The sequence below is a fragment of the Astatotilapia calliptera genome, chromosome 3 (assembly GCF_900246225.1).
Source record: "Astatotilapia calliptera chromosome 3, fAstCal1.2, whole genome shotgun sequence".
NCBI lineage: Eukaryota > Metazoa > Chordata > Actinopteri > Cichliformes > Cichlidae > Astatotilapia > Astatotilapia calliptera.
In genome coordinates, this window is record NC_039304.1 from 49717656 (window position 1) to 49732848 (window position 15193).

Below are 15193 nucleotides of genomic sequence, written 5' to 3' on the forward strand. Positions count from 1 at the left end.
TTTAAATTGAATACGGTATTTAATTGGAAGCCAGTGCAAGCCAGCAAGAACAGGAGTGATGGAAGAAAACTTCCTGCTACCTGTCAAAAGGCGTGCCGCCGCATTCTGGACAGTCTGCAATCTAACGAGAAGGGTGGAGGAAAGGCCAATGTAAAGAGAGTTGCAGTTCATATCCAGAATCGGATTCTTTTGGTTATTACCCAAAGCTCGTGACCATAGGTGAAGGTGGGGACAAACTGATAGGAAAGAGCTCCTGCCAGCCACACAGCCACCTGCGACAATCACAGACATTTATCTACCGGCTTGACTGGCGGCTGCAAAACATTGCAAGATAATCTTGGTCAGGTATTCTTCCAGTCCACAACTTTACCACGAGTGTTGTTATATCAATTTAATTGTCCCACAAGGGGAAACTTGGGTGTAACAGCAGCAAGAAAACACATATACAAACAAACAGTACACATGACACAGAACAGAAACATACACAATTCTTACATATTTACATGAAGGACAATGGTTACCAAAAACTGAGTACCATCCTGTTGTTAAATTAAATAAAATTAAATACAGATAAGAGGCAACCCTGGTTGTAGTGTGAATCGGTTGATAAAACAGTGCACGATACAGCGCTGATGTAAACATCTGTGTTTGTTGGGAGCAGTTCAGATTGTACAGTCTGACAGCTGCAGGGAGGAAGGACCTGTGGAAACGCTCCTTCATGCATCGAGGATGCAGCAGTCTGTCACTGAAGCAGCTCTGCAGTTCAGCAACATCTACATGCATGGGGCGGGAGATAAACTGCTGCTCCAACATACCACACTGTAAAAAATGACAGATGCCACCACAGAGTCATAGAAGGTCTTTAAAAGCGCTCCCTGGACTCCAAATGACCTCAGCCGCCTCAGCAGGTAGAGTCTGCTCTGACCCTTCCTGTAAAGAGCATCATCCCTGTACTTATACTTTTGTGTTGCTCTCTCATCACATCTTCATTATTCTCATCACTGCTTAAAACAACACACATCTTTTTTTAACTGTCCTTTCTCCAAAACAGAAAGTGGCATTACAGTTGTTTCAGGCTGAGAGACACAAAACGCTCTTCGTATTATCATTCATATATCATCCACACAACTATTTTATTTCTTTTTGTCCACTGGGCAGGTGACCTGCAGAATCATGTCTGCCCCAGCTGGATACCTTTTCACACACACCGTGACGTCAGACACACTCACAGTCACTTCATTCGTCAGACTTCTTTTAAGTTTGCAGCAGGCAACGCGACTGAGTATTGTGTCAAGATAAGTAGGAAGACCACGCTATAATGGACAGTTTAAGGAAAAGGTCAAATTTACAGGGAATCTTTTTGTTTTGTTTTTGGACAGAAAGATGAGAGTTTGATGTGTACATGGCTGTGAACAAAAATATAAATGTGGTGGATCATAAATTTGATTAGTTTTGAAGTTGTACATCTCTGTTCCTTACATTTCATGTCATGCCCTTATTAATGTTTTATTTGTTGCTTTGACTGTTTTCGAATAGAATATGCAGTGGGAATATAGAGGGAGATAAGTAGTGAAAGTTTTGCCTGGGTTGATTGTGCGTCGATCCATTGTTGATGCCTCAGGGCTCCAGTAGGTGGGTTCGCGCGCTTCCTCCTTCACTCAATACAGACGAGTGAGAGTGAGAGCTGCGTGTCTGTGCCGCTCTTTCACCTCTCCTCACTATTTCCCCTGTTTAAGGGCACAACATAAACACTGAGGCTTCAAAATGCAGCATCTACAACACTGTCACTCTGCCTCCACCATGGAGACAGTCTCCATGGTGATGAGTACAATTGGCAGCTGAAACTGTTGTGAACTTCTCCATGAGTCATATTTCCTGTTTCAGAGCTGCTGATTGGCTCTTTAGGCCCTTTACCTTCAGGAGGTCATGGACGAAGCACTGAAGTCGTTTATCACGTGAAAAATATTTTTAGTTTATAATAATTTGATAAATAATAAAATATTAATAAAAACTGGAGGTTTTTTTAGAACTTAGATTTTAAGCTATTTATGCCTTTTTTGCTGCTCCTTTTTAAACTTATTCCCTTTAAACTGTATTTATTCTTTTTAAAATATATTGGTTATTGCACTGTAGAGGCTGCTGAGGAACAGTATTTCGTTTCAGGCTGTGTAACACGAAATGACAATAACCAATAAAGTCTTGAGAGCTGCCATCATTGTTCCAGCAGGAGGCAGTAAAACACCAAACTGCACCTGTTGTGCTGAAAAGGTGTGAGCATGTGCAGTAACCCAGTAAGTTACCTGAATATCTCTCTCTCTCACACACACACACACACACACACACACACACACACACACACACACACACACACACACACACACACACACACACACACACACACACACACACACACAGTACTGATACTAATGACTCGCTCTCACATCTATTTGGGTTTAATGTCAGGGTATATTTGTGGATGAAAGTTTTGGTAGGACACATGATGTGGACAGTCTGGTAATCCCAGAATATTTTAATGTAAGAAAACTCCAGACAGCTCTGGAGAAAGTTTCAGAGTAAAAGCCCTGGAGTGTTTTACATGTTATTCTGTTGGATTAAATCTGACGGAGCTGATTCATAAACACTTCACTGCCAGGTATCAGGTGACCTGCAGAGACTGATCCTACAAACACTCAGAAACAGAGTAAACCAAACTGCACCACAGTGATCAGACGAAACCTTCCTGACATGAACACAGCTCCTCAGTAAAAACTGTGAACCAGCAGAGAGACTACACCCAGCACCATACACCACCTCTCTGACACAGTACACCCTCGGGCAGGTGGTGTCCCATAAACAGCCTGAGACGCTCTGATTATTTACTATGTTCAAACAAACTGAGTGTCCACAAACGTCTGAGCTCACAGTGAGAGCTGCTGGCGCAGTTTGGAGGTGTTCTGCCCCCTGCTGGACACACAGAGCTACAACATGAGGATCAGAGGAGGCTGGTGCTGCTTCACCTTTAGACACAAGAAGGAGGTCAAAAAATGTAGAAACAGAGATTGTTTTTAAACCTGTAAAGGGGGAAATCCTGAAGAACCAATCCACAGCCAGAAAAGAAGTCTAACTCTGTGCTGCTCCAATCAGGAATCAGCTCTGTTACTGTGTGAGTGTGAAAAGTCACACTTGTTACACAGCAGCCGCCTTCACACCGACTGAGCTCCATCACAGCTTCAGAGCTCAGCTTACTAAAGTCAAAGTTTATTTCCTCTCAGGTTTCTTACTTTCAGTAAAGTTTCACTGTTAGAGCCCTGACCAGCATCCTGCAGCATCTGGAGCAGCTGTGTGGTGCTGTCATGGCAATAAGGATCCAAATCTGTGGGGATGTTTCCAGCAGGGGTTATAACCTGCAGCCAGCAAGGTGTGCCTAATAAAGTGGCCGTGTTTATGTCCCAGTGCAGCAGCATCAGAAAACGGTGGATTACATCTCTGTTACAGGAAACCTGAAGAGTTAAAACACCAGAGAAGAAAATCTAAACGTTACACAAAGAACATAAAAGAAGTAAACTTCATAAAAACTTCACAAATGATGCTTTAAATGAAAAATAAATCCCTGTAAATAATTCAACAGGTCACATGTTAGAACCACCTTAACTAAACTCTGTAGCCGGTCACTGTGGTTTGTCCCAGCAGCTCTTAGGAAACAAACTGCTAACTTCAGTGTCAGCACACACTGTTAGTAAACTATGCAACACTGGATTCAGGTTTCAGTTGTGTTAAGTTGTGAAGTTGTGATGAAAGTCTTCTTACTGACACAGGTAGGATGGTCAGGCGTCCTCTTCTGGTCAGGCGTCGTGGTTCAGAGGTGGTTCAGCAGATGATGAAGGCCTTTCTGTTGCATTGTGTAGTGCTGTGGAGGCCATGATGGTCGACTGGGTCTGCTTCTACTGAACTCACAAACACTTCTGAGGTATTTACACCTGAAGCCTCATTGAATGTGAGTCAGAAACAAACGGCTCAGCTGTGATTAATGGATGTTTCCCTGCATTTCTATTTTCACACACTTTATTTCTTACAGCAGGAAAACTGAACAGAATGTATGTAAGAGGTCAGAGTGAGGATGACGTCACTTAATACAGGAAATACATGTTTGTCTGTTTTGATGATGAAGGACTTCTTCAGCTCTGTAAACAGCTACACTTGAGAGGACAGAGGTGATTTCATGGATCAATAACAATGTGTTTATCAGCTTTCATCATCGCAGTGCAGACATGACGTCAGATCTATCAGAGTGAAGGCCGTCTCTCTGATGACGTCACAGAGCAGAGTCCTTCTGTCCAATAAAGGATCTCAGATCAGCTGCTGCCATCTTGTGGCCACAGTTGGTTACTGTCTCTGAAAGTTGTCTCATGTTTCCTGTTGTCCTGCTAACAAAGGCTGGAGCTCATCATGCTGAGAGGGCAGCAGCATTTTGTGGCTCTTCACACATGTTCATTATATTCTGATGATCCTGGATGGAGACAAACTACAGATAAGTGTGTTCAGCCCAACTAGTTTATCTCATTACAGCAGTTTGATGTTTCCCTTTGAATCCCCCTGAAGATCCTGACAGTGAAGCACGTACATAATACTCCAGCCTTTCAACTCTGAGCTTATTTAGTTCTATTAATACACTGAAATCTCATTTGTGTCATGAAGAAAGTCTTTAATCAAACAGAATTCAAAGATCAGAAACATTTCATATATGGAGTTAAACATGAATCATTGTTTCAACAACATATTTATTGTTGTCATAAACAGACAAGAAGACAACAACAAACTGCTCCTCCCATTCAACACATGTCAGTCCATATCCCAGCAAACTAAATCATCTCCATTTACACATCAAATAGAAACATGAATCACTTGTAATGATTAGAAACTTGATAGAATTTCAAATCTAGTTTGGGGAGTCATTCAGTGAGAAACAGTGAAATGATTTTCCATGTGAAAAGGTGGACAGCAGAAACAGAAAGAAACAGTGAAACTAAAAGAGAAACAAAGAGCTTTGGAACAACGAGGCAGCAGGAGGACAGCTGCAGTTTAACAGCTTCAACTCACTGACAGGAAACAACATTAGAAACATCATCATCCTCAACTCATCTGCTGCACTGACACTGACACCTTCAACGGACACACCTTCACTTTATCAACAGTTTGAATGTATGGAAACAACCTGTGAGTGAAAGTGTGTGTGAAGGTGTGTATGTGTGTGTTAGTATCAGGATCAGAGAACGACAGCTTTCCTCTGTTCCAGTCCAGATTCACTCTGATCCTCTGGAGCTTCTGCTGGACTGAGAGAGCAGTGACAGGAGCTGATGGTGAGTGTGCTGAGTATTTATCTTCATAGAATAATATTGTCCATAATCCAGACTTTATGCGTCCCTTCCTCTGCACAGACTCTGCCAACACCCCCAGTTCCCACACTGTACTGTCTCCAACTTCAACATCCCAGCTGTGAGTCCCTGAGTTAAAGCCCTCAGAGCCCAGGACAGAGCTGTAATAATCAATCCTCTCTGGATTATCAGGAAGCTGCTGCTTCTCTCCTCCTCGTCTCACACTGGTCAGATCTTCAGACAGGATGAGTTTTGGATGAGCAGTGTTTGGGTCCAGAATGAGAGGAGTGTAGGAGACCATGTCCTTCATGTTGTTCCAGATGTTGAAGGTCAGGTTGCCCAGGTGTTTGGCCTGGTCTATCAGAGCTCCTGAGGGCAGCTGTGGATCATCCAGCAGGGGGCAGCGCTGGACTCTTTCCACTGCAGCCTTGTAGTTGTGCAGGAATGAGACGTCTTCAGCTCTCAGCTCCTCCTCTGTGGCTCTGACTGTGTCTGAAAGAGCTGCTATCTCTCTGCTCAGAGCCTCCATCTTCTCCTTCATCACCCCACTCTTCTGCTCCTCTTCCTCCCTCAGTGCAGCCAGCCTGGCCTCCTCTTCCTCTGCTAGAAACTGCTGAAGCTTCTTAAACTGCTCCTTAATCTGCCTCTCTGTGTGTCGGGCCTGGACCTTAATGTGTTCTGCTGTTTGATCAAACTTCACTTGAACTTCTTCACAAACCTTTAACTTCTTCTTTAAGGGCTCCAGAGTTTCCTGAAGTTCCTTCTTGTATTGTTGTGCAGCTTCATTGATGGGTCTGACTCTGTGATTGGTGTGTTTTTCTGAGTCTCTGCAGACGACACACACTGGCTGCTGATGGTCCAGACAGAAGAGTTTGAGTTTCTCAGAGTGCAGACTGCAGAGAGCCTCTGAAGCTCTCTGATCTCTCTCCTGTAAGAACGACTCACACAGGTTCTTTAAAGCCAGATTTAAAGGTGGATCATTCCTTGAAGATCTTCTGTTACAAACTGGACACTCGTGTGTTGGTCTCTCTCTCCACCATCTCTTCAGACAGTCTTTACAGAAGCTGTGGCTACATGACAGAATAACAGGATCTCTGAAGACCTCCTGACAGACCGGACAGCAGAGATCCTCCTCTGATCTGGAAGCCATTGAGTCTGTGAGTGAAGCTGAAAACAGCAGACAGGAAGTACAGTCAGTCCTGGCTCCCCTCCCTCCTCTACCACCTTCACTGAAACATCCTTTGAGTCGTGTTTTTGCTCAAACTCACATTCAGTGTGTGGAGCGTCAGCAGCTTGAAGCAGCAGTGTTGGAGTTTTCCACTTTTCTCTCCTGTAGCTGGACTCACTCAGAGGAAGCTGCTAGTTTGGTCTGAGCTCAGTCTGATCGTCTGTGCGTCTCTCTTTACTGAGGATGAAGAACTTCCTGTTTCCTGGTTTGTCACATTTGAGTGACGTGAGGGGAGGAGACAAATGTTGCTGTTTGACTTTTAACTAAGGTGTGTTTCAATCCTGCCTGCAGCTCAAAAGCTGTAAAAGAGGTTTTGTGTCTTTTCACCTCCACAGGTCACAACATGAAACCTGTTGTGAAGTTTATAAAACAAAGTGTCACTCGGTGGTGCAGCTGTTTGTCAGCTTCTATTTTAGACTTTGTTCTGGTTCTTGTTCAGGTTCCCAGCAGTGGGAGTGTAATGCAGTCACACACACACAGGTGGTGTTAAGGTGGATTCACTTAGTTACAGACAGTGGTGTTATTTCCTGTAACTAAGGGTGTGTTTCACTCCAAAGTTCAGACATTAACCTGCCAGAAGCTGTAAAAGTTACTGATAAAGAGCTTTTCTCTCAGAAAGCAGAAAGAAAAGAAATAAGTGTAAAGAGTGCAGCAAAATGTTTTAGTGTGAGCTGGTTCATCTGATCTGGTTGTGTAAAAGTCACTGCATGACACTGAGTTTTACTTCTGTCACGATTAGTGGAGCGGACTCAGGCGCAGACCACAAGTTTCTTCAAATCAAAAGTGAATTTATTTACAGTGTTCTCCACGGTGACACACACACACACACACACACACACACACACACACACACACACACACACAACGGTGTCTGGGAAAAAGGGTTCCAGGGTCCGGGAGTGAAAGGGGCAGGAGTCCAGGGAGGGGAGATTTCCATACAGCCCTCGCAACCACACACAGCTCCTCTTCTTTCCTCCATCACTCTTGCTCACGCTCAGTCACCGTGCACAGGGAAAACAGGTCCAGGGGAAATCTATACACAGACAGAGAAACAGTTAGTCTCCTGGTTCAGACACGAACAAACTTTGCAGAGTGCAGGACGACCGACGCTGACGGCTCAACGATCCAGCGACGAGTAGAGCAGACTCGCCATCTTAAGTAGGACTCCAATTCTCATAATCAGCGGCAGGTGTGCTGATCATCTCCAGGTGCGTGGGCCAGGAGCAGGAGCCCACACTGAGCTCCGCCCCGGCAGGAGAAAGAGAGAGTGGGAGAGGACGAGAGAGAAAGGGAGAGCAGAGGCGAGAGAGGAGAATAAACAAAACAAAGCGCCTGACTGCTGTCAGCTGGAGAGGTGCGGGGACCATGACAACTTCTGTGTTACTGACACTCATCTCTGACTCAGAGAAACGATTTCTCCCCTGTGATCTTCACACAGTGGTGAGTTACATGTGTGTGGAATTTTTCACGTTTTATAGAATTAAATTTCCTCTTACTTTCTTTTTTGTTAACCTGAGTCACTGATCATTTGCAGTATTACAGAGTCTGGCAGTCTTTGCATGATGTCCACGTCACTGTAAGTTTCTAGCTGACTCTCAGGTGTGACAGGTGTGCCAGCAGGAAAGAGTAATAATAACCTGCATCCTGAGGTTTGTCATGCAGGATTAAAGGAGCCAGGCTTTGTTCACACAGCTAGGATTGTATTTTACACTGACCCTGGGTCAGTATAAGTATCATACAGTTTAAACGAAGCACTGAAACTTGCACATATTTATTACAGATGCACTGAAGAAAAACTGGATATTTAGAGTCAATCTGTGGCTGCGATTAAACACTTTACTGGAAACTTTATTAACCAGTAACTTCATCAGTCATGACAGAAGCTAATATTTCTGTCCTAACATCGTTTAAACCAGTGGTTCCCAAACTTGTTTTGCTAGGCCCCCCTTTGTTTTACAAGAAAAATTTCCACCCCCCCTTTGTGCGCATGAACACATCCTCCAACCACACACACCCATATTTTGCTCCATTGCATGTGGCTATTTTCACGCCACGCTGTGCGCCACGTTATTGTTGAGATGAATAGCAGAATGGCAGATAGAGACAAAATACTGTTAATTTTACCATCTTCAGGTTTTACACGCTTACATACACACACAGTTACTGTCCCTCCATTTAGAAAGGCAGAGGCGTCACGATGTGATTATTTTACTGTAGTTGTTTTTTTTGATGTGTAATAATATTCAACATTACTATCAATGCATTTTCCAAAAAATGCCTCTCTGTGCAAAATGGGTTTAAAAACATAAACAACTGTAGGATCCTGTTTGTCCGTGATTTAAACAGCCCAGCGCTGCTCCTGGTGAAAGGAAAACCAATCCTGCAGGGAGACCTACCTCGGCACTTGTGCAGGTGATTTTTCTCTTACTTTCTTTTTTCTGTTATTTACTAAAGAATCTGTCAAAGAAATAATGAATTCTCCACACGTGTTTGAAGGTTGCTGATACGTTCATCTAGCACAGACCTATTGCTGGAACGCCAAGACAATTCTACTACAATGGCAAAAACAAGACGCAAGTCACCAGAGCTCTTTGTGTTGCTCGTGCATGAGGGAGAGAACTGTGACGAGCATCGTTCTCTCTGTTAAGGAATATATTCTAAAATACTTCTTCAGCAAAGACTCAGAGAAGAGAAACACACAGAATTTCTTGCAAGCAAGGGCAGCCTCCGGACTGAGAGACTCGCGCCTGAGAAACTGCCCCGGTCTTTATTTTATACTTCATTGGGTGTGTGTGTGTGTGTGTGTGTGTGGGGGGGGGGGGGGGGGGGGGGGGGGGTCAGAGTGTGGCCCCATAAGATCTTCCCTAAACCTGCTGGTCTCAAAGTCCAGCAGTTCATCAAACCAAAAGGCACTTAGACTAAAACAGACATAGCTACGTTAATCCTACCATAAAACAATAAGACAAGGTACGACCTCTCTCATGCTCCTAGGATGTGGGGGTGAACACCCTAGAATGTTACAGACCTCCTAGGATGAGACATTCTTTCAATATGCCACCAACTATATACTTCTACACACAAATGATTACATGCAGCATTCTACCATATGCAAACTTATATCACTAAAAGATTATACTGACTACTAAATACAATTTTCCATTGACACCCTCCAAGTAAGCAAATGAATGTTAACAGTCAAACATAGAAATTAACATTTGCAAAATCGTTCCAGCTTTGTGGTGCATCTCCTCCAGGTGTGTAAATCACACATGCAGAGTGGTTTGAGTTCCTCAGAGCTTCATAAATGTCTCTTCCAGTTGTTTCTATCACTGTCCATATGACCAGAGTCCAAATGTATGCAGACATGGGTATAACAAACACACCAGTTAGTTTTGCTGTTTGTCAATGTGGCTTTCAGTTATCTTCAAGGCTGCAGGCCTTTGTCAGCACTCCTGTTTTATGGCCTCTATCAACCCTCATCACCTCATTTCATGCATTCTTCCTGTGGGGGGATACTTATGACTCCTCTATTGTCCTTTCGTCCCTGCAGAAAACCTTTTTTGGAAAGGGTATTGGATTCAATGATTTTACTGCTGTTGTAACCCCACCTGTTGAGTCACTTCAGCAGTCTTGTTCATGATGCAAATGACAACAACAATGACACAAAGGAAGACCCTCTTCAGAGTGTCAAAGCATGCATAGCACAGTGACACAGCATTAGGTGATGTTCATAGGAAACTGCTGTCAGTCATTCCCCGTCACCACCATAGCTTCTGCTTTCTGTTCACAGAGTCATGATGCCATCCTTGAACTTCCTCTCTGCACTGTCGATTGGAGCTTGGAACGCTCCCCTCATCCTTCAGATCTCCATCTGTTGTCCACGATCTCCTCGTGATTACCTCTGGAAAGCCCCGTGGCACAGCTCTCCATCCAGTGCAGCTTTATGGTCATTGCTGTGGTTCCAGAATCTTCTCATGATGACCAGTAGATCCCCAAACAGCATGACCTTTGACCTCAACCCCTGCCTGGGCTGTCAGCTATGGTCCCTACTTCTCGCTGTGTCTCTGAAGATTTCTCAGGAGATTCCACCCTTGGGATCATTTCTTCCAGCAATGCTCTGCTGCACCTGCATCTCCTCACTAGAGGAAAAACTTCTATTTGGAAAACATGTCAACCATCATCAAACCAAATTTTCCTTTCAGTTCAGTGAACTTCACTTATCAAAAAATATAATTATTTATTATTTATTAATTATATTATTGGTTTATCACGTTTTCACTTTCACTTATTGGCCATCAAAGTGTTTATTATCTTTACCCAAATGATTGGAGCAGAACTTAAAATCTATAAGCTGTAAAAACTTTATATTTGAAGACTGAAAGAGACCCAGGAAGTGGTCACAGGACGAGGGTGACAGACTGTCTGAAGCAGTTAGAACAAGACAAGGCTGTTGGACCAGGTGTGCTTGCTTTTGAAACTGTGTCTTAATTCCACCTGTTTCACATGCAAGGGTCAGTTCTACAGGCAGGAACGTGGGTGTGCCGTGGGCTCCCCAGTTTCACCAACTGTGGGCAACTTGTATATGGAAGACGTGGGAAAGAGGGCTTTGCTATCCTACCCTGAAACACCACCAAGTCATTGGTTCAGGTATGTGGATGACACCTGGGTGAACACACAAACCTCCATCTCTGGTTTCTTTGACTGGAGGTTGTTGAGGATTTGATGCTTTCACAACACTGTATGTGATGTCACTGGTGATGTCATCTTCTCCATCTGCTGAAATGAGTTAAAGTAAACACTTTTATGATTTAAGAATCTAAATGGACCAAATTATGATGACAGAATGGAAACAAAATACCACGATGAATAAGAATGAATATGTACAAACCTTCAAGTTTCCTGTGAACACATCGTCTCACCAGCAGAACCAGTAACACCAGTAGAATCACAACATAGACTACATATAAGTAAATCTTATAAGGCTTACATGATTTACTCATGAAAGTGGCCACTTTCTCATTACTGTCATATATTGTTTTAGTAAGTAATTCAAAGAACTGTTTAGACGGAGCCAAAGTTCAGTAGAGATAGTTGTGATTGGGAAAGCTCAGAGATATTAAAAGAAGCACTGAGGCTCCATCCCCACCAGAGATGTGACACGCCTCGTCCCTTCGCTAGAATCTGTAGCGAGGGATTGGTTCACCAGAGACCTCGCTCCTGGCTGCTGCCCAGCACACATTGCACCCTGAAGATTCTTGTTTGTTTGCAAAGAAAATTAATATCACTCTCTCTGTCCAAATGCTGTACGTCCACGATTTTAGCTACTTTGTTAGGCTACTTTACTTTTCTAAGGCTTAAGTAAATTCAGGAGTGATCCCCAACAATGTCAGAGTAAGAATCTGCTTAGATACGATATTACTAAGATTTTCAGGGCCGAGTACAATAACCTCAGTTTTATCTGAATTTAGAAGCAGAAAGTTAGCGGCCATCCAGGTCTTTATATCTTTAAGACATGTGTGTTATCTAGCTAACATGTAGTGAGTCGTTTAATCTTTAAATGACATTTGTAGAATTTGCCCACTTCCTCTCACCCACCAGTGAAAGGAGAGGAAAGGGAGAGAATCCTGTGCATACACAGAAATGAAGAGCTGGCAGAATTCAATTCAATTCAATTTTATTTATATAGCGCCAAATCAAAACAAAAGTTGCCTCAAGGCGCTTCATAGATACAGAGAAAAACCCAACAATCATATGACCCCCTATGAGCAAGCACTTTGGCAACAGTGGGAAGGAAAAACTCCCTTTTAACAGGAAGAAACCTCCGGCAGAACCAGGCTCAGGGCAGAGAGTGGACCCTCGAACAAATGCTCATCCTCTGAAAAGGTCTGCAAATGTTTTCACTGTCAGTAGCAGTAGTTTCCACTGAACCAAATAATCCTAAAAATGTTTTTAAACCTTAAACCTATGAAGGCTGCAGGCCACAACGTGCTGGTCAGGCAACAAAGTTGTTCTTCATATTACTAAAATGTTGGAGCTTGTGCCTCTTCAGATGTTTGCTCTTCTTACTTGCAAATAGCCGAGGGGAAATGCCCGAAACCTCAGTCCTGATTCCACAGCTTTATTACATCAGCCTGGTAGAAAATAATTTTTCACTATCAAATCAGGCCACCAGGGGGCGGAGCGGTCCCAGAAGTTCAGTCGTGAGTGATATCTAACCTCTCCTCTTCCTCACAGCTCTGATGTCTCTGAGGGAGATGTTGTGACTGTAATCTGTGAGGAGGACCAAAGCTTTTCTGATTGGACTGTGAGGAGAAACACAAGCAAACTGCAGAGGGCTGAGTGTGGAGATGGGCGGGGACAACAGCAACGTGATCAATCATGTTCAATCAGTACGCTGGTGCCTCACGACACCGGAGTTTACTGGTGTGAGTCCAGTAATGGTGCCATCAGTAACCTGGTTAATATCACAGTCACTGGTAAGCTGATCACTCTCACTTTACTTCTTATTGCATCCACAAATTGAGCTGAACATGCAGGTACATAGATTCTGTGCTGTTCTTCACTGATCACCTGCCTGACTGACAGAGTAATGAAGGACTTCCCTCCCTCGGTGCTTCTTAATGTGTGAGGATATTCTCCATTACTGAGTTAAGACTTCCTTATTTAGATCTAAGCTCTGGATTATCTTGCACGTCTTGTGGCTCCCAAATGTCTCTTAAGTTATTATCCTCTGTAGCCTCATACTTTAGCTTTACTTGGCAAATGTGAATGCTTTGTGTGCTGACAAACCCTTTTGCATGTAGTGTTTTTATGAAAAGCCTTATAATTGCCTAATTCTGTGTTTTTGTTCTGTTACAAAAGCAGGCATTCTTACTGTTGTTTAATATTTTACTCAAACCTTTACGTTTAATTCAACACAAAAAGCCCCACTGTAAACAAATCCACAGAACAGAACCAAACTCAGCAGCCAAACAGTTTGTCCTCAGTGCAGGTCGACATTCAGAAAAATCAGCTGCCTCAGCTTGGATGGGCTGATGTGGTTTCTCCTTAGTATCTGCCCAGTTTTTGAGAAGACCCTCCAAAGGAACAGATGTTGCCACAATGCACAGTCTCCCATACACATATACATCAATGACCTCCTGACCCAGTATGAACCTTCCAGATCCCTCAGGTCATCTGGATCCAGTTTTTATCAGTTCCCAGAGTCAGAACCAGACACGGAGAAGCTGCATTCAGCTTTTATGCTCCTTATATCTGGAACAAACTCCCAGAAAGCCTCAGATCAGCTGAAACACTCAGTTTATTTAAATCCAGGTTGAAGACTCACCTGTTCTCAGCTGCATTTGAATAAAGCACCAAATCCACACTTTTAAGCTTAAATTTCAAAACTTATATTTTAACTACTGATTTTATCTATTGTTCTGATTTTATCTACAGTTTTTTTAAATCATGCTTTTTATTGTTTTTGTTTTTTAATGTCTCTGTAAAGCACTTTGAATCACCTTGTTGTTGAATTGTGCTATATAAATGAACTTATATAAATAAACTTGCCTCGCCGCTTTCAGCCACATTTACAAAAACGCTCCTCCTGTTCTGATTTTTCTGATAATAATCAGAAAGTGCTGAACTCCTCTGAGCTGTTACAGGAACAGATGTTGGCAGATGTGTCAGTGACAGAGTTACAGTTAGAGAGGTCAGTGAGCAGGATTTCTATCAGGATTCGTGTCAGAGTTATTATAAGGATGTCTGTTGGTTCACACTCACGGCTGCTTTGGACTGATTCCAGCTCAAAGAGCATCAACATGTTTTCATGTTTCCATCATGATGAGGAGCAGAAACTCTGAGGATTCTCCTGAACTCCTGACTACAGTAAGTCATCCACAGCTTCTGCTTTATATTCTACATATTATTCAGTAAATAATAGATAATTACTGATAATCAGACACTTTCAGAGGGACAAAAGTAAAAAAAAAAAATCTGTAGTTAAGAAGTACAGATACTCAAGCTGTACAAATACTCCGGTAATAGCTGAAGTACTCATTAAACTTCTTTACAGAAGTAAAAGTGAAAACTACAGGCTCTGAAAAGTACTCAGGTCCTACCGTAGTACTCAGTAAAAGGTAGTCTGGGTTTAAAGTGGATGTGGCAGGTAGAGGAACTCTACGACTGAGTGCAGCAGGGATAAAGAAATAAGTTGGAATCATTTGTTTTGTGACCTCCAGCTGTTTCCAGGCTGTGATCAGCTGATCTACAAGCAGACGTGAGCCATCAGCGCTCGTGTAACACAGTACAGTACAGAGCTGTCAGAATGAATCACCCAAGTTTAGTCTCACACTCTTTATCCAGGTTGTTGGCAATTATTAATCAATCGCCCTTCAGTGTCACACCAACACAGTGTCAACACAGCAAAGTGAATGTGCCACACACTCCATGTGTCATCTACTCATCACCATCTGAAACTATAACCTTCATGGGCCAATCACAGAGGACGAGACAGACGAAGTAAAACTAGACACAGGAAGTAGGACTCACTTGTTCTCCATAAAGAACAGAGATTTTCAGTTTTTTAGGTAAAACGTTTCAGTTTTCTTGG

At 43.0% G+C, this 15193-nt stretch overlaps 1 protein-coding gene and 1 pseudogene across 3 annotated transcripts; one reads left to right on the forward strand and one right to left on the reverse strand.

Annotated features, from left to right (window-relative positions):
• LOC113015543 (neural cell adhesion molecule 2-like) overlaps positions 1–15193 on the forward strand; it is a 298755-nt pseudogene that overhangs the window by 165170 nt on the left and 118392 nt on the right.
• Positions 4840–6537, reverse strand: LOC113019689 (nuclear factor 7, brain-like). 3 transcript variants are annotated; one of them, XM_026163494.1, is made up of 2 exons: positions 5172–6522; positions 4840–4868 (listed from the first exon to the last, which is right to left on the reverse strand). In XM_026163494.1, the coding sequence occupies exons 1-2, from the start codon at positions 6520–6522 to the stop codon at positions 4840–4842; spliced, it is 1380 nt and encodes a 459-aa protein (XP_026019279.1). The 3 variants fall into 3 exon arrangements, with proteins under 3 accessions (XP_026019279.1, XP_026019280.1, XP_026019281.1); XM_026163495.1 differs by lacking the exon at positions 4840–4868 and adding an exon at positions 4954–5023 and having other exon boundaries at positions 5153–6537; XM_026163496.1 differs by lacking the exon at positions 4840–4868 and having other exon boundaries at positions 5111–6537.